The sequence below is a fragment of the Eurosta solidaginis genome, chromosome 2 (genome assembly GCF_040869045.1).
Source record: "Eurosta solidaginis isolate ZX-2024a chromosome 2, ASM4086904v1, whole genome shotgun sequence".
Taxonomy (NCBI): Eukaryota; Metazoa; Arthropoda; class Insecta; order Diptera; family Tephritidae; genus Eurosta; species Eurosta solidaginis.
Window position 1 is genome coordinate 279,853,567 of NC_090320.1, and position 27,187 is coordinate 279,880,753.

At 38.6% G+C, this 27,187-nt stretch overlaps 1 protein-coding gene across 3 annotated transcripts in view; it reads left to right on the plus strand.

The window, feature by feature from the left end:
- LOC137241038 (aspartate aminotransferase, mitochondrial-like) overlaps nucleotides 1-22,121 on the plus strand; it is a 28,830-nt gene extending 6,709 nt beyond the window's left edge. For all 3 annotated transcript variants that reach the window (XM_067768194.1, XM_067768193.1, XM_067768192.1), the window contains 4 exons: nucleotides 16,371-16,527; nucleotides 19,713-19,856; nucleotides 19,936-20,142; nucleotides 21,354-22,121. In XM_067768194.1, coding sequence (XP_067624295.1) covers nucleotides 16,371-16,527; nucleotides 19,713-19,856; nucleotides 19,936-20,142; nucleotides 21,354-22,049 — 1,204 coding nt within the window. In that variant the 3' untranslated portion in view covers nucleotides 22,050-22,121. The remainder of the gene's footprint in view (nucleotides 1-16,370; nucleotides 16,528-19,712; nucleotides 19,857-19,935; nucleotides 20,143-21,353) is intronic.
- The last annotated feature ends 5,066 nt before the right edge of the window (nucleotides 22,122-27,187 follow it).

Here is a 27,187-nt window from a genome sequence, read left to right on the forward strand (position 1 = left end):
TGCATACTAGTACTATGATGTGTTGGTTGCCCCGTTTGCTGCGTGGAAGCGGACCCAGGTGATCTATATGAATTGACCGAAACGGGATAGGCAACACTTCCATTAGGTGCATTTGGCCGTCTTGTTTCCCACCTTTCACTTTGTTTAGACAGCATTCCGGACACGAAGCGATGTACGACTTTACGTAGCGTCTCATACGCTTAAACCAAAAGTGCTTCCTAAGGCGTTCCAGAGTCTTATCCACCCCAAAATGGCCAGCATCATCGTGGCATGATTTCGTGACTCGCCACCTAATAGTCCGTGGCACCACCAATCTTCGTTCCTTGCCCAGTTTCCTGACTAACCGTCCAGCGTGGATTTCGTAGTCATTTTGCGTTTGAGCCTCGTTTGGTGACCCTGCTTTCCCCAGTGATTGAGCAATCTCCCTAAGCTCCGGATCCTGTAATTGGATAGCATAAACCCAATCTTCGCCCTTATGCTCTAGCAATAACACCTGTTCTGCCACTGTTATCGGCTTTTTCGGTGGTAATGATGGTAGCCGGCTTAGACAGTCAACGTGCTGCATCTTTTGCCCACGTCGATGATGGCATTCAAAATTGTACTCTTGTAACCGTAGCCACCACCTTGCTATTCGAGGTGGGAGAGGTGTTGTTGCAACTGCCTTGCAGTCCGTAATAACGTTAAATTGCGTCCCCAGGAGATACATGCGGAATCTGTCCAAGGTCTCTACGATGGCCAGAACTTCCAGTTCATGGCTTGCATACTTCTTTTCTGCATCGCTACATTGCCGACTGTAAAACGACACGGGCTTCCACCCATCCGTGTCTTCCTGTAACAGCATGCCTGCCAACCCAAGGGTGCTTGCATCTGTGTGCACCTCATGTCTCTTCTTGATGTTATACACAACTAGTATTGGCTTGCTGGAAATCGCTGACTTTAATTGCTGGAATGCCTCCTCTTGCTTCTGCTCCCATACGAATGGTGTGCCGTTTTTAAGAAGCTTAGTTAATGACTCTGCAATGTGGCTATACCGTTCCACAAACTTTCGGAAAAACCCGGTAAGACCCAAGAATTGTCGGACCTCCGTTGCTGTTTTTGGTCGGGAGAACTTCTCAATTGTTTCGGTTTTCTCTCTACCCGGATGTATGCCGTTCCCGTTCACAACGTGTCCCAAAAATTTTACCTCTTGTAAGAACATGCACTTAGAAGGTCGTAGGGTTAGGCCCGTGCGCCTTACGGCTTCTAGGAATTCTTTCAACACCTCCTTTCCTTCATCTACCGTTGTTGTGGCGATTACTACCTCGTCCACGTAGCTAATAATTCGTTTTCTATTCTTAAGGCCTGAGATTAGGTGAAGTATCATCTCTTGAAAATACATGGGTGCGTTGACCAGACCAAAAGGCATTACTTCGTGTTCGAAGAGACCATCGTGCGTGAGGAATGCTGTAAACTTCTTACTGTCCTCTAATGGTATTTGATAGTAACCAGCCGTCATATCCAGGGTGGTAAAATATCGTCCGCCGGATAGTTTCGCTAGCTGTTCTTCAACGGTAGGCATCGGGAATTGCTTCTTTATGGTAACGGCATTGAGTGCCCGATAATCAACGCACATTCGACTTTCTCCGTTGCTCTTGCTAACGAAAATGACCGATGCCGCATGCGGTGACGTACTTCGCCGAATAATTTTGTTTTCCAATAATTTGTTTAAAATCTGTGTCAATTCCTCTTGTCGTGCTAATGGAACTTGATACCGTTTGCCTACTATCGGCTTATCTGACGTCACTTCGATCTTCATTGATGTACTGTTACATTTACCTAACGCAGTTACATCTTCTGCAAAACACTTGGAAAATTGGCACAGCAAGTTGTAGACCTCCTGGCGTTTGGTTTCTTGAAAACTCTCGTTAACGTTAAACAAATCATTCTTTTTAACTTGTAGCTGTAAAACCCCCGCATCAATAACCATTCTATTGTTCTTGTTGCAGAAAAGGTCCCTGCCCAACAAGATGTCATATTTTAACACATCACTTGGTACTAGATGTAGCTGTGCATTCAATGTTTCGTTACTAAATGTAGTTCGACTTCAATCTTTTCGGTTGATTCTTCTAGGGAGCCACCGAAACCCTCCAAACGTCTGACACATGGGATACGTTTACCTTCTACCCTCGCCGCCGTTGATTGTTTGATCAGCGAATGATCACTTCCCGTGTCAATTAACGCTTTAAGTAATTCGCCTCTAACCTGAACGTTCTCTACAATTGGAGGCACCAGTTTGTCCTCGTTGTTGTTCGTGTTAACTTCAGCTACTGACGATTTTACACCTACTTTGCAGTCCTTCGCCTCATGGCCTACTTTTGAACATTTATCACATCGCAGTTTCTTGGACGGGCGTGGACATTTCATAGCTATATGCCCCATCTCGTTGCAATTAAAGCATTTCGGTCCTCGTTGATTTGTTTGCTTAGGTTCCCTCACTCGTTACCTCAGCTGGCTTAGCTATGTACTGTAAATGCACCTTCGTCGGTTGGGCAATAGCCACGTTCTCTAATGACCGTAATAGCTCGTTCGTAGTATTGAAGTTTATTGCTGACAAAGCTCGAGTCAGTTGTATATCATTAAGACCATTTATTACGTAGGAGTTTATTGATACATCATCAAGAGATGCTCGTCTGGCAATTGCAAGAACAGCGTAGTAGTATTCCATCAGAGATTCCCCAACTTTTCGTTTCCGTTGCGCCAATTCCCTATGAATATCGGCAGCATTAACCGTACAAGGAAAATCTTTCGTCAACATATTTACAAAACTAGCCCATGATTGGAACACGGGCTGTGCGTCCAACCAATCTTTTGCAATGCCCCTCATCTTGTGTTGCACCGCGAACAAAACCGTTTCTTCACTCCATCCATACATACGTTGTAGTTGCTCCACTTTAGCCACAAACTGATTGGATGTTAACATTTTTTTTTAATGGCTCGAATTCCGGTAAAATACAAACTATGTCACGCATATTTTATTGCGTTTGCGCTGGCATCATTGCTGGTGTTGAATTTGATGTCTCCCTCAGATTTTGTGCCACCTCCGCTTGCCCAGTCGGTACTTGTGGTTGCATACTCGCTCTCATGTCATTTACGGATTTTGCCAAAGTTGATACGACGTCTTTTAATTCATTGATGGACTTGAGCCATGGTTCCATCTCTTCTAGTTCCTCCATTTCTATTTCATCATCGCCCAATGCATCGATTAACGTGGCAATTTTTGCGGTTTTATTGCCCGCCGTGGTCAAATTTTCTCTTCGCAACAACTTATTCAATTGCGGTACGCTCAGAGTTTCTAATTTTACTTTCATTTTCACACCAAATTACTTGAGACTTCCCAAATTACTTCAGACCTAATTCAGGAATGTACACGCTTTTTCTTGTTGCACGTCTCTTTTTTTTTTTCGTTGATTTCGAATTCTCCCTCTACTCGTTAGACTTTCCGCCGCCCGTTCTCGTTGTCACAATTTGTTTTTCAATCGTCGTTGTTGCCACGTTCTGTTACAGATTCGTTGCTTCATATAGCGTTGTTGCCTTAAATTCTAGAAGCTTCTATCGTTGCTTCACCTGTTTTTTTTTCCGTGACTCTCGTTTGCTGCTCAATACATATATACCCGTACCTTCGTGTAGGGTGTATTTCTTTATTCAGCTGCTTGTCATGTACAATTAAAAATTATTGGGTAAAGATCCCCTTCTGATCTAAAAGCGATAACTTGTAATTTATTTTAATTATATTGAAATATGGCCTTTATTAATTGTAGGCGTTTATGTTTCTTCTATGACAGTATAAACCAGAATCCTCTCAAAAGTTCAATTATTCAACATTCCCAATCTCCCTCATCAGCTGATCGACCTCAGAGTTGTCTTTTCTTGTAAGTGTTACCAGATCCCTTACACATACTTATGTTAGGAAACGACCTGAGATTGACCTTTCTCGACGACATAACCTTCTACGTTTCGGGCTTTTATATCACCTTAAATCAATCCGTTACGTCCCATTCATTAATAGACGAATTACTACTTCAACGACCTTTTGCCAAATTTGCCCACAAAAGTTTAGTATGGTCTCTACCAAAAAATATTTTACTTTTTTCTAGCTAAAAGTCTTGTATTTTATGAAAATCATTTAAGGCATTCACGTTACCATGATTATCAGTTTATTTTTTAAGAAAATATTTCTCTTCAGTGTATATTGTTTAAACAATAAAGTAAAATTCATGGCGGTACCAAAACAGGTGACTGTCGGAAATCAGCTGATTGGTGCTTATTAATATGATTCAACACCATCAACCAAGGAGGATAAATATAATAAGTGTCACCAGTCTGCTACGAGTGGCGAGTAACTCGCTTGAAATCAAAAAATTGTCTCGCATTTATCCATGCGGTGTAGGCACCTTGTCCAACTGTGATTTTTGGAAAGAGATTTAATTAATTAATTAAATACAGACGGAAAAATAAACACAAATACCCCACAAATATGTATAGAAAGCATTTTATGTACATCTCGCAAAAAAAAAAAAACAGCGACTACCTCTTAGAAAACATCGAGCAAATGGCTACGAGTAACGAGTGACGTCTCTTATCATAATTTATCCTCTTTGGTGCAACTCCCTTGTTAATGGGTTAGTTAAAGTTAAAAATTAAAAATTTTTCCTCCGATTTTTTTTGGCGTCGAGAAAGATTCTTTCATCATTTTTCGTTACTGCTTTCTTTAGAACGGTAAGTTTCATGTTGTTAACATCGCACCACCAACAAAATTATTTAAATCAGATTGGAGACTCAATCTGTCCTCCGGGATGTGGGTTGGCATAAAAAGTTTGGCGTCAACGGACTATGTTAAGGAGTTGCAATAGATCAGAAAAGTATGAAGGTCATAGGTTAGGTTAGGGCCATTGTGATAACACGAAGGAGCTCTTGTTACCTTTCTGTAGAAAATGGTTCATACACCATGAATACACCAGCGTGTTTGCCTGAGTGCCAACGGATTAATACCTTTCAAAACCAGCCCAACCGACACGAGGGGCGCATCCGCATGACGCACGGATTTTGTTTTTGTCTAGTTGTTGATAGGCGGAGGTTTGTTAAGCGTCGAGATCTAAAACTGCTCAGCTATAGAATACAAATCATCAGCTGAATATTATACATAACAGTTGGAAATTGTTGATATAATATATTGTCAAGTAAGTGAACATTTTTAGTATATATGTAAATATTTTTATTTTTTATTTATTTATTTTTGTTGTTACGAGTTCTGCACTGCCTCAAAAGAAGTGGTTTGTAATGTCTTGACGCTCGTGATGGGACATTGAAGTTTGCTCCGTTAAAGAAAGGGGCTAGAAATCAGTCCATTCAGTAGTTTGGCCATAAATAATACGCTTAGCATTTCTCTACGACTTGCTAGAGTTGAAAGATTGTTAAGCTTTAACCGATTAGTATTTATATTAGTATAAGGTGGAAGATTATGGGCAGAGTCCCAATGCAAATTCCTTAAAGAGAAAAGTAAAAATTGCTTCTGTATTGACTCTAGTCTATCTACATGTACTATATTGTGGATTTCATATTATTGATCCGTATTCTAGTATCGGTCTAACTATTGTGGTAAAAAGGGCTTTGGCTACATAAGGGTCATTAAATTCTTTAGACTATCTCTTCACGTATGATAGAACACCTCTAGCCTTATTGGCAGTAGTCATAATATGAAGGTTGAAACTAAGTTTAGCATCCATCGCGACTCCCAAGTCAACAAAATAATTATTTGATACAAGACGAAAATTATCAATTCCATAAGAGGCTGCTGGCAAAGATCTCCGAGGGAGGCACATGAATTTACACTTATTGATGTTCAGCGGCATTGAATTCTCGCCGTACCAATCAACTAAGCAGTTTAAATCCGCTTGAAGCAAGGGACGTTCTAAAAAGTTTCACATCATCAGCATACATTAAAATTTTGGAATATTTTATTGTGGTACAGATATCATTAATAAATAGCAAGAACAGAATTGGACCGAGAAATTTTGTTAAAAAATTTACGTATGTATACGCAAATTAAATGCTACCTTTTTTATAGTCCATCAGATGAAACGGCTCTGGGAGTGTCCGAGAGAAAAGTTGAACCTGAACGCGTTGGGGATGGCCAGTACCGAAGAAGAGTTAACGATGAGCTGTACGAGCTATACGCAGACATCAATATAGTCCAGCGCATTAAAACGTAGCAGATGCGCTGGCTAGGCCATGTTATGTGAATGAAAGATGACGCTCCGGCCAAGAAAGTGTTTCTATCGGAACCCGCCTATGGAAGCAGAGGTAGAGGGCGGCCCCCACTCCGTTGGAAGGAACAGGTGAAAAACGATTTAAACTCCCTTGGTGTGACCAAATGGCGCCGGTTGGCAGAGAGAAGGAGCGACTGGCGCGCCTTGTTGGACAGCCATAACCGTTTAAACGGTTAAGCGCCAGTTAAGTAAAAGTAGTTTTTTTATAGTTGAAAAAAGTTAAATGCGACAAAATGAAAATGTAACAACATCTAGATTATAGGGCCCTTTACCGATACTTAGCATAGAGTTGACTTGACTCGAGAACTGTCACAGTTGTGAGTAATCAGTAACAACCAATGTTCATTTAACAGAACTGTAAGTGACAGTTCTCAAGTAAAGTCAAGTCTATGCTAAGTATGAGTAATTGGCCCTTTAGAAGTCTGTTGAATTTAGATTTTGTATGTATGTTCTAAGTGACGTTTACATTTTGAGATGCCATTTGTTTGTTTCCATTTCATTTTAAATTTTGTCATACAAATTGACATTTATTGATTATGATTCCAGATTGTATGCGCTAAGTGGAGTATAATCGTGGCTAAGTTGCCAAGTTTACGCCAAGTCAAGTCAAGTCTATGCTAAGTATCAGTAATGGGCCCTTAAAAATTAAGTATTAGAGTATACAGTTTGAAAAAATTGCAAATTCATCATACTTCTGTGAAGAGGGAGACGACATGTATATAACATTTGTGAGTTTACGTCAATTTATAGCTTGTTTAGAGCTTTTCGAACATAGTAAAAATAACAAGTAAAGGTGTCTAAGTTCGGGTGTAACCGAACATTATATACTCAGCGTGAGCTTCAATTGTACATTTCATTTCAGATAAATTACTTTTCTACATAACACGTGGCACCGCCCGTTTAAAAAAAATGTCTCCCCATTTCCTCTTACAATAAAACTTGATAAGTGAAATATCATTGGTTCATAACTATTTTTTGCTAATTTATAGCTCATTATTCTAGTCTACGACCCTTTTAAACTTGTTTTATATCTAAGTTGCCATGGTCTTTAACCGATCCTGTCCATTTTTACTAGAAATATTTTCTGCTATAAGGAAAATATGTGTACACAATTTCATTACGATATGTTAATTTTTCTTCGAGTTATGGCTCCCGAAACATAGAAAATTGCTTAGTCATAAAAGGGGCGGTGCCACGCCTATTTTTTTTAAATTTGAAGTTTTTCCTATTTATTGTTATAAATCCACTTGGGAAATGAAATACCATTGATATAAAGCCCTTTTTCGCAAAGATATAGCTTATTTTATTCGTCCATGAACCCTGGTTGGTTATCATCCGATTTCGCTCATTTTCAATACCAATCTATCCTGGGTCCAGAGAAGCTCGTGTACCAAATTTGGTGAAGATATCTCAATATTTACTCAAGTTATCGTGTTAACGGACGGACAGACGGACGGACGGACATGGCTGAACCAAAATTTGTTTAGGTGCAAAGCACGCTGAGTATAAAAATGTACTTATTAATTTCGCAATAAATATAAATACGACATACATAACGCGTACTATAGATTTATATTTGTTTAATATCATATATGTATATTTATATATTTTATATTTATATATTTTATATTTATATATTTTATTCAGCGTTTAAACAACTATGAGTATATACATATATATTGTTTTTATTTATGCATTAATGTTAGGCCTTTTCAGAAAAATAATGTTTTTTTATATAATAATATTCAGTTCAAAAGATAATTTATGGCCGGTTTTCAGTGCGAGTTTAAACTGTAATTAAAGTTGTTTAGAGTTTAACCTTCCCACTTTGGTCGATAACATAAAATATTACTGTTCATCTCAGTTTAAGCGGCCAAAGTGGCAGCGTTAAACTCTAGTCAACTTTAACTGTAGTTTAATCTTGCACTTGACTCAAGTGCTTGGTGACATCACCGAAAACATTGTTTACTATATAGTTTGGCAGCTTAAATTGAGGTTATGTTGCGAATAGAGTGGAAGGCACTCGAATTCAGTGAAAGAAGGCACTCGAATGGAGTGGAATGAGGAACAGTAGGAAGAGCAGAGATGCATTGGATTAATATACTTTCAATCATTGTATCAATATTTAAAGATAAATTTAAAAAAAATAATTAAATACTTGAGTATAAGCAAACATTTTCTTTCAATTACTGCAATTAAGGTGACCTATATGCTATATATTCCCAAATTATAACATTTTATGTCTGTTTAAAAATTTAACTTGAATTTCCCTAAAGATTTCCGTAATATGGCCATTAGTGATGTTTGTGTGTGTGTGCTAAGTTTGAGCGATCAGCTGCTGTTAGTTGCGCTACTTGGTAAAGTTTACAATGACCGAAACATTTGAATTATAAGACATTGGTGCTTTATCGGTAACCGTATCGGTAAACTTTTAACAGCTGATTCGACCAACCTTATGGGAATCAAGGCAATCGATTATTGGTGCTGCTAAGGTCGTAACCGTATCGTAGCCAACCAATTGGGTTTTGGTTTACCGTCGTAACGATAAACAGCTGATTACGTTAGGGATACGGATACAGCGATACGACATACGGCACCAATGACTCCGGCTTAAGTTCGGGTGTAACCGAACATTACATACTCAGCTGAGAGATTAGGAGACAAAATCAGGGAAAATCACCATGTAGGAAAAGAAACCTCGGGTAACCCTAGAATGTGTTTGTATGACATGGAAGGTATTAAATATTATTTTAAAAGGGAGTGGGCCATAGTTCTATAGGTGGACGCCTTTTCGAGAAATCGCCATAAAGGTGGACCAGGGGTGACTCTAGAATGTGTTTGTACGATATGGGTATCAAATTCAAGGCATTAATGAGGGTTTTAAAAGGGAATGGCCCCTAGTCGTATATGTGAACGCGTCTTCGAGATATCGACGAATATGTGGACCAGGGTGACCCAGAACATCATCTGTCGGGTACCGCTATTTTATTTATATATGCAATACCACGAACAGTATTTCTGCCATGATTCGAATGGCTTTTGATTTCGACCTGCATAACTTTTTTCATTTTCTTCTACTTAATATGGTAGGTGTCACCCATTTTACAAAGTTTTTTGTAAAGGTATGAATACTTTGCGTCAAAAAACCAATCCAATCGCCATGTTTCATCCCTCTTTTCGTATTTTGTATAGAATTATGGCATTTTTTTCATTTCATCATCGAAAAAGTGGGCGTGGTCATAGACGGATTGCGCCCATTTTTAATACCAAGATAAAGTGAGTTCAGATAAGTACGTGAACTAAGTTTACTAAAGGTATATCGATGTTTGCTAAAGTTATCGTGTTAACGGCCGAGCGGAAGGACAGACGGTCGACTGTGTAAAAACTGGACGTGGCTTTAACCGATTTCGCCCATTTTCACAGAAAACAGTTCTCGCCATAGAAGCTATGCCCTTACCAAATTTCACAAGGATTTTTGTTCCACTTATGGCATTAAAAGTATTTTAGACAAATTTAATCTGGTAACCTTGCCGTGCGCGGACGTGTTTTTTTGATCGCTCTTCGAATTGTTATTCTTTTTACTTTGTAAACAAGTTTTATCTTTTATAAATATTTATTCATATAATAGAAAACAGTTTATAAGTTTAATTTGGTATTAAATCTTTACACAGTGCAATATACATAGTGGCTTTTTGTGCAATTTAAACATTCAGTCTGTGTGTTCATATATCATAGATTTTCACAAAAATTTGTGATAACTGCATACCTTTTTGTTGGTAGTTGCTATCATAGTACAGGTTTACAAGTATGATATGTATGAGAAGGAAGCATTTCCTTTCCTTTTCTAACACATTGCAGTTTGACACTTCGGTCAGTGTCAAACTATTGTGGAACTCAGTGGAACCTGCGTGGAACATGCGTTTGACACTGAACGAAGTGTCAAAATTACCGGGGTTGCTGTCGTTGGAAGCGACGCAGGGAAACAAAAAAAGGAGCGGAATATCAGATATGGCTTGCTGTGATGGTAAATTTTTTGAACGAATTTAGTATGAAAATGTAGTGCACCTATATGGGTCCTACAGAAAATTATACAAAAGTCTTGATTTAGGGTATCTGAGGACGCGTAGTAATTCCAGTATTAACAATATAAACACGGGTGCTAAGTTTTTCTACCCGTTCAAAAGTTCTCGGCGAAAAACAGTGTGAAACCGAGGTTGACTGCAATAACCCATCCAAAAATGTGGAAAGAGAAATGAAAAGACGCGTTTTGTCCTTTTATCAATAGCCCAAAGACGAAAAAGTAATCGAATTATTGGAAGCGAGCAAAAACGCGTCTATTAATACCTCCCCCCACGGTTTTGGTCGTGTTTTAGCAATCGTCCCCGGTAATAAAGTATCACAATTTGTTAATTAAAATTGTCGAAAACATATGGATTCTAAAGAAGGATGTAATTAAGTGCTCGCTTGAAAGTAAATAAGGGCATTTCTTTGTAAAATTACGATAAAAATTTTACGCAGTTTTCGTTAGCAGATACTACACTTTTCTTGGACCTAAGAAGTACAACAGTGCCAAATACCATCCACAAAAAAAACGAACAAGAACAAGCATTTTATCAGGTGAGCGTGGCTGTGTATGTGCATGCTGCTACATATCCTACTTGTAGACCTGTACTATGGCTGCTATTAGCAAGTCATTGTGTGCCCTTTTTGCTTTGTGTTGTGTTCGCTGCTAGCTATACGCTGTCTTGCGATTTGCATCCAGTGCTCCAAAATAACTCTCGCCCATAATTTTTGAACAGCTGTTCAATTTATCCTATACTTTTAGTTTCTCTTGCCTATTTTTCTTTTGGGTTTGTTTAAGTTTGCAATTATGTTGGATTGCTGTGTCAAGAAGTGCACCAATCAAAAGAAAATTTCCCGTGGTGATACTTATGTTTGTTGTTGGCTCTGTGATAATATGGCTCATGTTATCTGTGCCGGTTTCTCTCACATAGGTGATCGGGTGGTTGACCTAATATCCAGCAAAATTGGACTGAACTGGACATGTCATGATTGTCGTTCCGTAGAAAATGACATGCGAGCTTCTATGAGGCAAACTCAGAAAGATTTCAACAACATTTTTATTGGGTTTCGTGACCTTAACGAAAGATTCAAAACGATGGAGGCTCATTTTAAAAAATTGAAAGTGATATCTGAATCCCCAAAACGTAAGAAATGTATGCCCAACAATGACTCCAACTTGTCTTCGAGTCAGGGGCAAAGCTGTCCTCCTACGAATGTCCCTTCAACCGCGTTGACTGATACGAACAGGCTTACCAAAGACGTTATGAACAATGCAGCTCAGAGATCTCCACAAGGTTGTGTCGAGACTTCCAGTGAGACGATTTCTGGAAAATTAAACGATGCACGAACTAATAGTGGTACCTTTGCGGCTGTTTGTTCTACGTCACCAATGTTGATTTCGCTGGACTCCCCAATTCATACTACACCTCCACCGGTATCTTTAGCTCCAACAATAACAGTTACCGATACTGGGGTTGTTGCTAGCCATACAAGTGTACCTGAAAAAAATAGTACGGGCTCGATAACCAACGCTATAACGGCCGCACCTTCCCAGCTCTCTGGTGCGCTATCCGCTACTCCTTTGCCACCGTGCCACTCGTAGGGCTGTATTTGTGTCCCGATTACACGCCTCGCTTACCGAAAATGACATTGCTCATTACGTTTGCTCTAAACTTGGTGTTGCACCCACTAGTAACATCAATGTGTATAAATTTAACTTTAAATATGAGAGAGACAACTCCTCATTTAAAATAACCCTTTCAGATGAATATTTCGATAAGGTACTTGATTCCTCTTTTTGGCCCAAGCATACTGTGGTTCACTTGTTCACGAGAAAGGCGAGGGCCGAACCTGTTTTATTACAGCCAAAAAACGGTATGACGAACACAGTAATAACAACACAAAGGTAATTGCTGATCTGTCCCGTCTTCTCATTAATTACCAAAATGTTCGTGGTTTACGATCAAAACTTGTTCCATTCTTCCTTAATTCTTTCATCTTTTCTGCACAAGTTGTAGCTTTTACGGAGACCTGGCTAAAGCCTGATAATTACAATTCTGAGGTTTTTTCAAATAAATATGCTGTTTATCGGCGTGATCGCATCTCTAGAGCGGGAGGTGTCCTTATTGCTGTTGAATCTAACCTATCGTCTGAGTTGATTTCGCTGGACAATATCTCTCATATCGAATTCATAGCAGTTAGGCTTTCATTCGGTAGATATAGCGTAATTGTTTGCTGTTCGTATATACCACCTCGTTCGGATATGGATGTTTATGCTAGTCATAGCTCGGCCATCTGTGATTTGCATTCGCAGTTGGGATATAACGATCGACTTGTTGTTGTTGGTGACTTTAACTTGCCAACAGTTAGTTGGGTTTCTCAATTGCTTGTTAGACTCATCTCTTTTACAGATTAATAATGTTCCAAATAGTGGAAATAAAATGCTGGATTTAGTATTTGTGGATGGCTCGGTGGGTACTGCCCTTACGCGAATACCACCTTTATCCCTTCCAGAAGACCCTCTTCACCCAACCCTAGAGATATCACTTGATATCAGCCCACCCCGTAGGATTCAAGTACAGTATCGTCCCCGATCTAGATGCTTCTACAAAGCGAATTTCATTATGCTCAATGATCTGTTGGCTTCCCATGATTGGTCCGATCTCTATGCTTGCACTGATATCGATTCGGCTATCTCTATATTTTACAGTACGCTTGATGGCTTCTTTGATACCTGCATTCCAACTCGCTATACCCTATGTTCGAATAAGCCCCCTTGGTTTTCAAGGCAACTTATCACATTAAATCTAGGCTTTATAAGAGGTTCAAGAAATCTGGAGCATCTGCAGACCTCTCTAAATATCTAATAGCTCGTTCTAAATTTCACCGTCTTAATCAGCTTTGTTATAAAAATTACTTGAGTTGTTGTAAAGCCCAATTTTTTAGAAATCCAAAAAAGTTTTACAGTTTCGTAAATTCAAAGCGGAAAACTTCTGGGTATCCTTCCTCATTAACCTTTGGAGGTAAAAAAGCTTGCACTGATGATGACGTTGCTGAACTATTTTCTGAGTTCTTTAAGTCCACGTATTCATCCAGTGGTTTTCATTCCGGTCAATATCCCTATCACTTAGATAGCTCGAATTATATTAGGAATCCTGCTATTGATGGTAATATTGTTCTTCAGAGTCTTCAGTCTTTGCCCACCTTTTCTCCGGGACCGGACGATGTTCCTAGTAGCGTGCTTAGGTACTGCGCCGAAAACATGTATGAGCCTATTTTAAAATTAGTTGAGCTATCTCTGGGATCTGCGTCATTCCCGGCACTTTGGAAACAGTCTTTTATTATACCTCTGCATAAAAAAGGTAGTAGGTCAAAAGTTGAAAACTACAGGGGTATTGCTAAACTTTCAGTCATTCCTAAAGTCTTTAAACAGATTGTCACCAGTCAACTGCAATATCAGTGTTCTAGTCTTTTATCTGCATGCCAACACGGTTTTATTCGTCAAAGGTCAACCACTACAAATTTGCTTGTATTCACCTCTATAGTTATGGAAGGATTTTTAGCGAACAAGCAAACGGATGTCATCTACACGGACTTCAGCAAAGCATTTGATTCCGTCAGTTGCTTATTCATAAGCTTGATTTACTGGGCTTTCCATTTCACCTATTAATGTGGCTGAAAAGCTATCTTTCTAACCGGACCCAAAAAGTCCTGTTCAAGTGCAATCTGTCGGAATCGTTCGGAGTTTCCTCCGGCGTACCCCAGGGAAGTCATCTAGGCCCTTTGCTCCTTGCCCTTTTCATTAATGACTTGCCACAGACAATATTATATTCCCATACTATAATGTATGCGGATGATGTAAAACTTTGCTACACTTATGTCCTACCGATTTGAGTTCCTTGGATCTCCTTCAGGCCGACTTGGACTCGTTCCAATGTTGGTGCACAACAAATTTACGAGCTTTAAATTGCTCTAAATGTAAGCATATGACATTTCACCGAGGGAAGCCAGCATTGAAATCTTATGTAATAGATGGTACGCCTTTCGAGCGTATATCTATTGTAAATGATCTAGGTGTCCTTTTTGATCCGAAATTGAATTTTAACATGCATATTTCATCTATAGCCAACAAAGCGTTGGGTTTACTTGGATTTGTTAAAAGATGGGCTAAAGAGTTCGATGATCCGTACCTCACTAAGGTTCTTTACACATCGCTGGTTCGTCCAATACTCGAGTATTGCTCATGCGTTTGGTCCCCTGTTTCTCAAAAGCATATAAAGCGTCTTGAGTCAGTTCAAAAGCAATTTTTGATATTTGCATTGCGCGGCCTTAATTGGAACTCAAGTCTCCACCTTCCTCCATACAGAAGTAGACTTCTTCTTATTAACTTACCCACTCTGGAAAATCTGAGAATGTTACTGGGGGTATTGTTCATCCATAAGCTCATTATAGGAGAAATTGATTCCGCGGACCTCCTCAGCCGCTTGTTTTTTGCGGTTCCCCCTAGAGTATCCAGACACTACGTTCCTTTCTATTTACCCCTTTGTCGACGAAACTTTGCTAAAAATAATCCTCTTCTTATCTGGTGCGCGCACTACAATGACTTGTATAGCTGCATCAGTCTTGAATGTACTTTTGCCACTATACGTAATGCAATACTTGCCTATCTAATTTAAGAGATACAAGCTAATTTAATTTGCCGGCATTTTATTCCTTCGATAAAAAACAGGAACTATCTCGCTTAAGGATGGAGGAACATTTATCAACATGTGTCATTAAGAAGGAACAACACAGTACTGTGTTGATTGGAATCTGGTGCATTCCAACAACGTAAAAACATGCTTTTTCATGAGTCACTGACCGGAATCGTATGCATTCCGGCAGTATAATCTTATGGGTCAGGCATCGAGCTGATTGGAATCCGGTGCATTCCAACAACACAGGTCATGTTACTTGTTTATGCCTTGTGATGGCGTATCCTCATTACACTACTCTTAGCACTGCCGGATTCCCATGACATGCTGATTGGAATCTTGTTGCATTCCAACAGGGAGATTGGAATCCACTGCATTCCGAAATCATGCTGAGCGGAATCTGATGCATTCCGCCAGTATAAGATTTCGGCATAAGATCTTATTTCTATTCATATTTCTTATTATTATTATATTCTGAAATTAAATAGTAATGTTCATTAATATTTCTTTGTTTGTAATATAACATTGTTGAAATCTCGATATATCTTAAATTTTATCTTTTGAGTTGTATATTTATATATCTTTTATATTATGCAGTCGACCATAGTTTGTCGTCGACTTTAAATAATAAATAAATAAATAAATAAAAACATTAAATGAAAAAGGGCGGAGCCACGCCCATTTTGAAATTTTCTTTTATTTTTGTATTTTGTTGCATCATATCATTACTGGAGTTGAATGTTGACATAATTTACTTATATACTGTTAAGATATTAAATTTTTTGTTAAAATTTCTTTTTTAAAAGTGGGCGTGTTCGTCATCCGATTTTTTCTAATTTTTATTTAGCACACATATAGTAATAGGAGCAACGTTCCTGCCAAATTTCATCATGATATCTTCAACGACTGTCAAATTACAGCTTGCAAAATTTTTAATTTTCTATTCTGCGTCATAAGGTAAACCCACCTACCTAGTTTCATCGCTTTATCCATCTTTGGTAATGAATTATCGCACTTTTTCGGGTTTTCGAAATTTTCGATATCGAAAAAGTTGGCGTGGTTATAGTCCGATTTCGCGATAAGAAGCCGACGAAACTCTTCTACTAAAAATCGATAATTCTATAGTTGAACATCTAAATTTTGATCTCGATTGAGGACTGTTAAGGAGTGTGGCGTTTGGATCAAAGTTCTGACTACTCTATAAGATAATAATTTTTGTGTACTACTTGCCATCGTATTTTTATTTTTACATATCAAGTTTTATGATGTTTAAAGCTACGTATAATAATTTAATTTAAATTTTTTTTAGATCATGGTTTGCCGGTGTACAAATGGGACCCCCCGATGCTATTCTGGGCGTAACCGAAGCATTTAAGCGTGATACGAACCCAAAAAAAATTAATTTGGGAGTAGGGGCATATCGCGATGATAATGGTAAACCATGGGTACTGCCAAGTGTGCGTAAGGTAAGTTTTCTTTAAATTTTGGTCATACGAAATCATCTTTCATCACGAATGAGATATGATTAATTTTGAACCAAGCTGCATGGATTTCCAAAGTACAGTACCCCGCTAAAACCATAGTAGTAATTAAAATTGAGATTTTGAAAGTCTCTGTAGTTCTGCTAATCGATTGCCATCAAAACTTTGCCACGTGCAACCCTTAAGCCACAGCAACTATAATCTGCCTAGCAGGAACGTTACTCCTATTACTATATGTATGCTTAATAAAAATTAGCAAAATCGGAGAACGGCCACACCCACTTAAAAAAAATCTTTTTAAAGTCAAATTAAAAAAAAAAAGTTAATATCTTTACAGTATATAAGTAAATAATGTCAACATTCAACTCCAGTAATGATATGGTGCAACAAAATACAAAAATAAAAGAAAATTTCAAAATGGGCGTGGCTCCGCCCTTTTTCATTTAATTTGTCTAGGATACTTTTAATGCCATAAGTCGAACAAAAATTTACGAATCCTTATGAAATTTGGTAGGGGCTTAGAATGTAGGACGATAACTGTTTTCTGTGAAAAAGGGCGAAATCGGTAGAAGCCACGCATAGTTTTTATACACAGTCGACCGTCTGTCCTTCCGCTCGCCGTTAACAGGAAAACTTGAGCAAAAATCGAAACTCAGTTCACGTACTTATCCGAACTCACTTTGTATTGGTATAAAATATGGCCGAAATCCGACAGTGACCACGCCCACTTTTTCGATATTGAAAATTACGAAAAATGAAAAAAATACCATAATTCTATACCAAATACGAAAAAAGGGATGAAACAATGTAATTGGATTGGTTTATTGACGCAAAATATAACTTTACAAAAAAACTTTGTAAACATATCAAGTAGAAGAAAATGAAAAAGTTCTGAAGGCGATATCAAAAGCCCTTGGAATCTTGGCAGGAATACTGTTCTGGGTCACCCTGGTCCACATTTTGGTCGGTATCTCGAAAATGCCTTCACATATACAACTACCACCACTCCCTTTTAAAACCCTCTTTAATACTTTTAATTTGATACCCATATAGTACAAACACATTATAGAGTCACCCCTGGTCCACCTTTATGGCGATATCTCGAAAACGCGTCCACCTATAGAACTAAGGCCCACTCCCTTTTAAAATACTCATTATCACCTTTCTTCTGATACCCATATTCTACAAACGCATTCTAGAGTCCCTGATTCACCTTTATGGCGATAACTCGAACTAAGGCCCCCACCATTTTAAAATACCCATTAACACCTTTCATTTGATACCGATATCGTACAAACAAATTCTAGAGTCACCCGTGGTCGGCCTTTATAGCGATATCTCGAAAACGCGTCCACCTATAGAACTAAGGCCAACTCCCTTTTAAAATACCCATTAACACCTTTCATTTGATACCCATATCGTACAAACAAATTCTAGAGTCACCCGTGCTCCACCTTTATGACGATTTCTCGAAAACGCGTCCACCTATAGAACTAAGCCCGCGCCCTTTTAAAGTACTCATTAACACCTTTCATTTCATACCCATATCGTACAAACAAATTCTAGAGTCAGCCCTGGTCCACCTTTATGGCGATAGCTCGAAAAGGCGTCCACCTATAGAACTAAGGCCCACGCCCTTTTAAAATACTCATTATCACCTTTCATTTGCTACCCATATTGTACAAACAAATTGTAGAGTCATCCCTGGTCCGCCTTTATGGCGATATCTGGAAAAGGCGTCCACCTATAGAACTAAGCCCCACTCCCCTTTAAAATACCCATTAACACCTTCATTTTATACCCATTTCGTACAAACAAATTCTAGAGTCACCCCTGGTCCGCCATTATGGCGATATCGCGAAAAGGCGTCCACCTATAGAACTAAGGCCCACACCCTTTTATAATACTCATTAACACCTTTCATTTCATACCCATATCGTACAAACAAATTCTAGAGTCAGCCCTGGTTCACCTTTACGGCGATATCCCTAAATGGCGTCCACCTATAGAACTATGGCCCACACCATCTTAAAATACTCTTTAATTCCTTCCATTTGATACACATGTCATACAAACACATTCCAGGGTTACCCTAGGTTAATTTTCCTACATAGTGATTTTCCCTTATTTTGTCTCCATAGCTCTCAGGTGAGTATGTAACCTTCGGTTACACCCGAACTTAGCCTTCCCTACTTGTTTTTACATATAAACGACTTACCAGCCAGTTTTACGCTCGAATTGAGACTTATTAAGGGTTTACTAAAAGAGCATTGCCTTCTGGCGTAGCATGTTTATAAATTAGGCCTAGTCAATGACAACAGATGTGGGAAGTGCTCCTTTTGCATTCATTGCGCTCGCGAGTTCAAACTTCGGCTACTAAAGATGGCAAACTTATCAGATCGCGAGGCAGAAACTAAGGTGGGTCCTAGGAACCTACTAGTATTTGCAAAAACAGCAAAACATATTGTATGTCCTGGCACATGATTGGGTTTAAGGTTTGGTCGGCAAAACAAATTTTGATGGCATAGCAAATTCAGTCTATGGGGCGCCTCTATTGACAGTTCAGTTCAACAGAACCTAGCCATGTCTGCACAGAAATTTTCTGGAATGATACTTCTATTCATGTATCCAGGTACCACTGTAAGATCTATGCCTAAGTATGTGAGGGGGGGGGGGGGGGGGGGGGAGATATCAAAAGTTGGCTCAGATAATTTGAAATCCTTTAATAAGTTCCCCAGTTTTCACTATGGCCACCGTGGTGTGATGGTAGCGTGCTCCGCCTACCACACCGTATGCCCTGGGTTCACACCTCGGGCAAAGCAACATCAAAATTTTAGAAATAAGGTTTTTCAATTAGAAGAAAATTTTTCTAAGCGGGGTCGCCCCTCGGCAGTGTTTGGCAAGCGCTCCGGGTGTATTTCTGCCATGAAAAGCTCTCAGTGAAAACTCATCTGCCTTGCAGATGCCGTTCGGAGTCGGCATAAAACATGTAGGTCCCGTCCGGCCGATTTGTAGGGAAAATCAATAGGAGCACGACGCAAATTGGAAGAGAAGCTCGGCCTTAGATCTCTTCGGAGGTTATCGCGCCTTACATTTATTTATTTTTTTAAATATAATAAAAATACTTAGTTATTAAATTTAAACTTATTTATTTTTCATTTTTATTTTAGGCTGAAGAACGTATTTTTGCAAAACAACTAGACAAGGAATATGCTACAATTATTGGCGTACCCGATTTCTATAACAAAGCGATTGAGTTGGCGCTAGGCAAGGATTCTGAACGCCTAAAGGGAAAACATAATGCCACAACGCAGGTAAGAGAATACAACAAGTAAAAGCTACGAATTTATAAATGAATTTATCAAAATTAATCCAATTGGTTTTATCCAACAGTCCATAAGTGGCACTGGCGCTCTACGTATAGGCGCTGCATTTCTCAGCAAATTCTGGCAAGGCAATCGCGAAGTTTATGTACCCACACCCACTTGGGGTAACCACGTGCCAATCTTCGAACACGCTGGACTTTCCGTTAAAAAATATCGCTACTATGATCCCAAAACATGTGGACTGGATGTAAAGGGCGCTTTTGATGATATTAGCGTACGTTTCTTATTAACTAAGTGCAATGTGAACCGGCATATCTTGCAGGGTTAAATTCAGTTAATTTATCAGTTATTTGCGTTCGTTCGCAAGGGCTTCAAATATACCCAAACAAGAATTTGAGCTTGAGTACCATTAGAGCTCATGTTGATAACTAGCATACTTTCAAAATCACAACCGTTGTTTGAAACAGTGGCTCAACTTGAGCATCATACCGTTTCCAGCAAAGAACGGAATTTTTTTAAAGCGAAAAATGCTGTTACTTAAGTTGAAAAAAAGATAGATCCCAACTTGTGCTTCAGTGTGTAATTGGATTCAAATGTGAGATTCCAGTACTATATTATTTTCACGAAATTATAATAAAACACGTATAATTTATTTTTAATTTATAAGGCTTCATTACTGCTACCAACCAAGTGTTTATTTCTTAAAGAGAACAGCTGTTGGCAGTGGTGGTACCACCTTTGCGAAGGTTTTTTTTATAAATCCACCTTAACTCGATGTAACCCAATGTAACCTATCAACTGGAGAAATGTGGTGAATATACATTTGATAACTATAAATTAAATTTTTTCGAGGTTGGAGAAGAAAACCCCGGCTGAGCGGGTTGTGCGCTGGGCTTGGAACCCGCCACGTAAAACCATACTCCAATGAAATATAACAACAAGTCTCGGATAAATACACTCTCTATTGACGATGACTACGGCAAACGTTTGAAGGACAATGAACTGAGGGCATGCACCTGGAACGTCCGCTCCCTGAATGGGATTGGTGCAGATGTTCTCGTCAAAGCAAAATCTGACATCACCGCCATCCAAGAAATGCGGTGGACGAAGCAAGGAAGAAAGAAGATCAAAAATTGTGACATCTATTGGAGTGGCCATACGAATAAGCGCAGTTTCGGCGTCGGATTCGTGGTGGGAGAGAGACTTTGTCGCCAAGTTCTGGCGTTCACACCTGTGGACGAACGTCTCGCCGAGAAATATTTTTTTCGGTGTTTTTTGGGTAAACTATATCCAGGCGGCTTTAAGCTGTGACTGAAAAACTGATCTGTAGTTTAACTGGAGTTTAAATTTGATTAGATTTTAAGCAAAGTTTAAGCTTAGCTTAACCATATACATACATCTAAAAACCCGGTCTTTGCTGAAAACATTTTCACAATGTCTTTCTTAAAAGAATGAAAAAAAAACATTTTTCTTTATTTATTATAGAAAATTCCCGAAAAATCCATCGTTTTGCTGCATGCGTGCGCCCACAATCCCACTGGTGTCGACCTAACACAAGAGCAATGGAAGGAGCTATCACAATTGATAAAAAAGAAAAACTTATATCCCTTTTTTGATATGGCCTATCAAGGTTTCGCCTCAGGTGATGTTGATCGTGATGCACAAGCGGTGCGTATTTTCGAAAAAGATGGTCATTTGTATTGTCTAGCGCAAAGTTTTGCCAAAAATATGGGCTTATATGGGGAACGTGCCGGCGCGTACACGGTAACTGGTGCCGATAAAGACGAAGCTGATCGTATTATTTCACAAATTAAAATACTCATACGTGCACTCTACTCGAACCCACCCATAAATGGTGCCCGCCTTGCGGCCGAAATTTTGAACGATCAAGAATTAAGAGCCATTTGGTTGAAGGATGTCAAAACAATGGCTGATCGTATTATCAATATTCGCGCACAACTAAAACAGAACTTAATTAAATTGGGCTCATCACGTCCATGGGATCATATTACAAATCAAATTGGTATGTTCTGTTATACCGGCATGACACCAGAAAATGTTGAACGTTTGTCGAAGGAATTTAGCATTTATTTAACCAAAGATGGCCGCATTTCTATGGCGGGTGTAACAAGCAAGAATGTTGATTATTTGGCGCAAGCAATGCACGAAGTTACTAAGTAAAATTATGAAAAAATGTTTGGAGTTATAAACAAATTATACATTAAAAAAGAAAAGTAACAAAGAAAAAAAAAATCGAATGTAATGAAAAATTTTTTTTTTTAAATGAATGCTCTTTTTAGTTGTAGCCTGGTTGCGGTAATAGAAAACTTTTAATAGAAATATGATAAGTTTTAATAAAAATCCATACCTTAGCAAATCATCATGCAAAACGTGCTAAGAATACATAAAGTAGCTCCATATGCGTTCATAAAAATTCGCTCAAATAATCAATAGAAGAATGTATTAGTAAACAAGTAAGGAAGGCTAAGTTCGGGTGTACCCGAACATTACATACTCAGTTGAGAGCTATGGAGACAAAATAAGGAAAATCACCATGTAGGAAAATGAACGTAGGGTAACCCTGGAATGTGGTTGTATGACATGTGTATCAAATGGAAGGTATTAAAGAGTATTTTAAGAGAGAGTAGGCCATAGTTCTATGGATGGACGCCATTTAGGGATATCGCCATAAAGGTGGACCAGGGCTGACTCTAGAATTTGTTTGTACGATATGGGTATGAAATGAAAGGTGTTACTGAGCATTTTAAGAGGGAGTGGGCCTTAGGTCTATCGGTGGACGCCTTTTCGAGATATCGCCAATAAGGTGGACCAGGGGTGACTCTAGAATGTGTTTGTACGATATGGGTATCAAATGAAAGGTGGTAATGAGTATTTTAAAAGGGAATGGGCTTTAGTTCTATAGGTGAGCGCCTTTTCGAGAAATCGCCATAAAGGTGGCCCAGGGGTGACTCTAGAATATGTTTGACCGATATGGGTATCAAATGAAAGCTGTTAATGAGTATTTTGAAAAGGAGTGATCCTTAGTTCGTGCTAAGAATACATAAAGTAGCTCCATATGCGTTCATAAAAATTCGCTCAAATAATCAATAGAAGAATGTATTAGTAAACAAGTAAGGAAGGCTAAGTTCGGGTGTAACCGAACATTACATACTCAGTTGAGAGCTATGGAGACAAAATAAGGAAAATCACCATGTAGGAAAATGAACCTAGGGTAACCCTGGAATGTGGTTGTATGACATGTGTATCAAATGGAAGGTATTAAAGAGTATTTTAAGAGAGAGTAGGCCATAGTTCTATGGATGGACGCCATTTAGGGATATCGCCATAAAGGTGGGCCAGGGGTGACTCAGAATGTGTTTGTATGATATGGGTATCAAATGAAAGATGGTAATGAGTATTTTAAAAGGGAGTAATCCTTAGTTCTATAGGTGGACGCCTTTTCAAGATATCGCCATAAAGGTGGACCAAGGGTGACTCTAGAATGTTTGTACGATATGGGTATCAAACGAAAGGTGTTACTGAGCATTTTAAGAGGGAGTGGGCATGAAGTCTATAGGTGGACGCCTTTTCGAGATATCGTCATTAGGGTGGGCCAGGGGTGACTCTAGAATGTGTTTGCACGATATGGGTATCAAACGAAAGGTGTTACTGAGCATTTTAAGAGGGAGTGGGCATTAGGTCTATAGGTGGACGCCTTTTCGAGATATCGCCATTAGGGTGGGCCAGGGGTGACTCTAGAGTGTTTGTACGATATGGGTATCAAACGAAAGGTGTTACTGAGCATTTTAAGAGGGAGTGGGAATTAGGTCTATAGGTGGACGCCTTTTCGAGATATCGCCATTAGGGTGGGCCAGGGGTGACTCTAGATTGTGTTTGTACGATATGGGTATCAAATGAAAGGTGGTAATGAGTATTTTAAAAGGGAGTAATCCTTAGTTCTATAGGTGGACGCCTTTTCGAGATATCGCCATAAAGGTGGACCAAGGGTGACTCTAGAATGTTTGTACGATATGGGTATCAAACGAAAGGTGTTACTGAGCATTTTAAGAGGGAGTGGGCATGAAGTCAATAGGTGGACGCCTTTTCGAGATATCGTCATTAGGGTGGGCCAGGGGTGACTCTAGAATGTGTTTGTACGATATGGGTATCAAACGAAAGGTGTTACTGAGCATTTTAAGAGGGAGTGGGCATTAGGTGGACGCCTTTTGGAGATATTGTCATTAGGGTGGGCCAGGGGTGACTCTAGAATGTTTGTACGATATGGGTATCAAATTAAAGGTATTAATGAGGGTTTTAAAAGCGAGTGGCCCTTAGATGTATATGTGAAGGCGTTCTCGCGATATCGACCAAAATGTGGACCAGGTGATACAGAAAATCATCTGTCGGGTACTGCTAATTTATTTATATATGCAATACCACTAACAGTATTCCTGCTAAGATTCTAAGGGCTGTTGATTTCGCCTTGTAGAACTTTTTCATTTTCTTCTACTTAATATGGTAGGTGTCACACCCATTTTACAAAGCTTTTTCCAAAGTTATATTTTGCGTCAATAAACCGATCCAGTTACCATGTTTCATCCCTTTTTTCGTATTTGGTATAGAATTATGACATTTTTTTCATTTTTCGTAATTTTCGATATCGATAAATTGGGCGTGGTTATGGTCGGATTTCGGCCATTTTTTATACCAAGATAAAGTGAGTTCAGATAAGTACGTGGGCTAAGTTTAGTAAAGATATGTCGGTTTTTGCTCAAGTTATTGTGTTAACGGCCGAGCGGAAGGACAGACGGTGGACTGTGTATAAAAACTGGGCGTGGCTTCCACCGATTTCGCCCATTTTCACAGAGAACAGTTACCGTCATAGAATCTATGCCCCTACCAAATTTGAGAAGGATTGGTAAAGTTTTGTTCGACTTATGGCATTAAAAGTATTCTAGACAAACTAAATGAAAATGGGCGGAGCCACGCCCATTTTGAAATTTTCTTTTATTTTTGTATTTTGTTGCATCATATCATTACTGGAGTTGAATTTTGACTTAATTTACTTATATACAGTAAAGATATTAAATTTTTTGTTAAAATTTGAATTTAAAAAATTTTTTTTTTAAAAAGTGGGCGTGTTCTTCATCCAATTTTGCTAATTTTTATTTAGCACGTATACAGTAATAGTAGTAACGTTCCTGCCAAATTTCATCATGATATCTTCAACGACTGCCAAATTAAAGCTTGCAAAACTTTTAAATTACCTTCTTGTAAAAGTGGGCGGTGCCACGCCCATTGTCCAAAATCTTACTAATTTTCTATTCTGCGTTATAACGTCAACCCATCTACCAAGTTTCATCGCTTTAACCGCCTTTGGCAATGAATTATCGCATTCTTTCGGTTTTTCGAAATTTTCGATATCGAAAAAGTGGGCTTGGTTATAGTCCGATATCGTTCATTTTAAATAGCGATCTGAGATGAGTGCCCAGGAATCTACATACCAAATTTCATCAAGATACCTCAAAATTTACTCAAGTTATCGTGTTAACGGACGGACAAACGGACGGACGGACGGACATGGCTCAATCAAATTTTTTTTCGATACTGATGATTTTGATATATGGAAGTCTATATCTACCTCGATTCCTTTATACCTGTACAACCAACAGTTATCCAATCAAAGTTAATATACTCTGTGAGCTCTGCTCAACTGAGTATAAAAACGCATTTAAAATACTGTCAAAATTAATATTAACTCTCACGAAACGATGCAAGTATTTGACTATTGTTAGTTCATTTTGTATATGGGGTAAAATAACCCAAGTGTTCTACCCAAAATTTTTTATATCTCCAATTTCGATATTGTTGTACAATTGGACATCAGCTTATGTGTCAAAAACAAAACTTAATAAATAAGACAAAGCGGAAGGCCTATACCTTTCATAAATGCAGTTGAGCAGTGCCTGTTGTCTGCAAGATATAACTATCACTATGAATATCTTGCCTGAACAAGAACATTAGGTTGATCCCATACAATATGTACAATATTTGCCCTATACGTAATCATTTGGTAAAATATCAAGCTTATGGCTGTTAAAATGGGTCAGAAATTGCCATAAGATTCTTACCTGAACAATTGGTTGTATGGGACTATGCTATATGTACGACCGATCTCTACAAGTTTTTCAGACAACAGTACGGGCCATATACGAAATCATTTGGTGAAATTTGAAGCTTATATCTCATAAATTGAGGAAGATATGACAAACCAGATCGTCAATCTGATCAATTCGGTATACTTATTGGTGGGTCTATCTTTCCTCTTTTAAGGATTTATAATTTTGATATTCGAGACAAGCTTACGACGTTATTATGTATAACGCAACGCGACGCGAGGAGTCAGGTGATTATCTTACGTTTTTTCGTATTATATAGCGACGCAAAATTTGAACACTCCTTTTTGCTGTCAAAATATTCACGGTACCCCGTAACGGCATAAACTAATCGAGATAGATATAGACTTCCATAAATCAAAATGATCTGGGCGAAAAAAGAAATTCATTTAGCCATGTCCGTCCGTCCGTCTGTCCATAAACACACTTAAATTTTGAGGTATCTTAATGAAATTTGGTATATAAGTTCCTGGACACTATTTAAAATGAACGAAATCGGACTATAACCACGCCCACTTCTTCTATATCGAAAATTCCGAAAAAGTACGATAATTCATTATCAAAAATTTTGGACAATGGGCGTGGCACCCCCACTTTTAAAAGAAGGTAATTTAAAAGTTTTGCAATCAAGTTTTGCAATCTATAATTTGGCAGCTGAGTATGTAATGTTCGGTTACACCCGAACTTAGCCATCCTTACTTTTTGTAACAAAAAACCTTCAGAAATATTATTGGTGGTACGGCCTAGAAGGTTCAATGTTCGAGATGGTCGGGCTTGTACCTTAATGGTGTTTGTTACCGGATATATATCCGGCAAAAGCCCATCAACATCGATAACAATCCCCGAAACTTTTGGGGAGTTTCTTTATCGCTACAAAAACAGCAACAACAACAGTTGGTTATGGTTTTTCGATAACAAGTTTCTAGTGTTAGTAGCGAAAGTTGTAAAGTGTCCTGACAGGTTTCCAATCCAGATATTTACGAGAATGGATTGGTAAAAAGTCGTTTCATTTGGATGAACGGTATCTTTGTTATTGGGAAGTACTTTTATTCTGTTCTTAAAAATAAATTTTATTTTTTGTGTGGATTTTTTTGATTCGTCAAGAAAATGCTATGGGTATCTCCGGAATCCCATACACTTTCA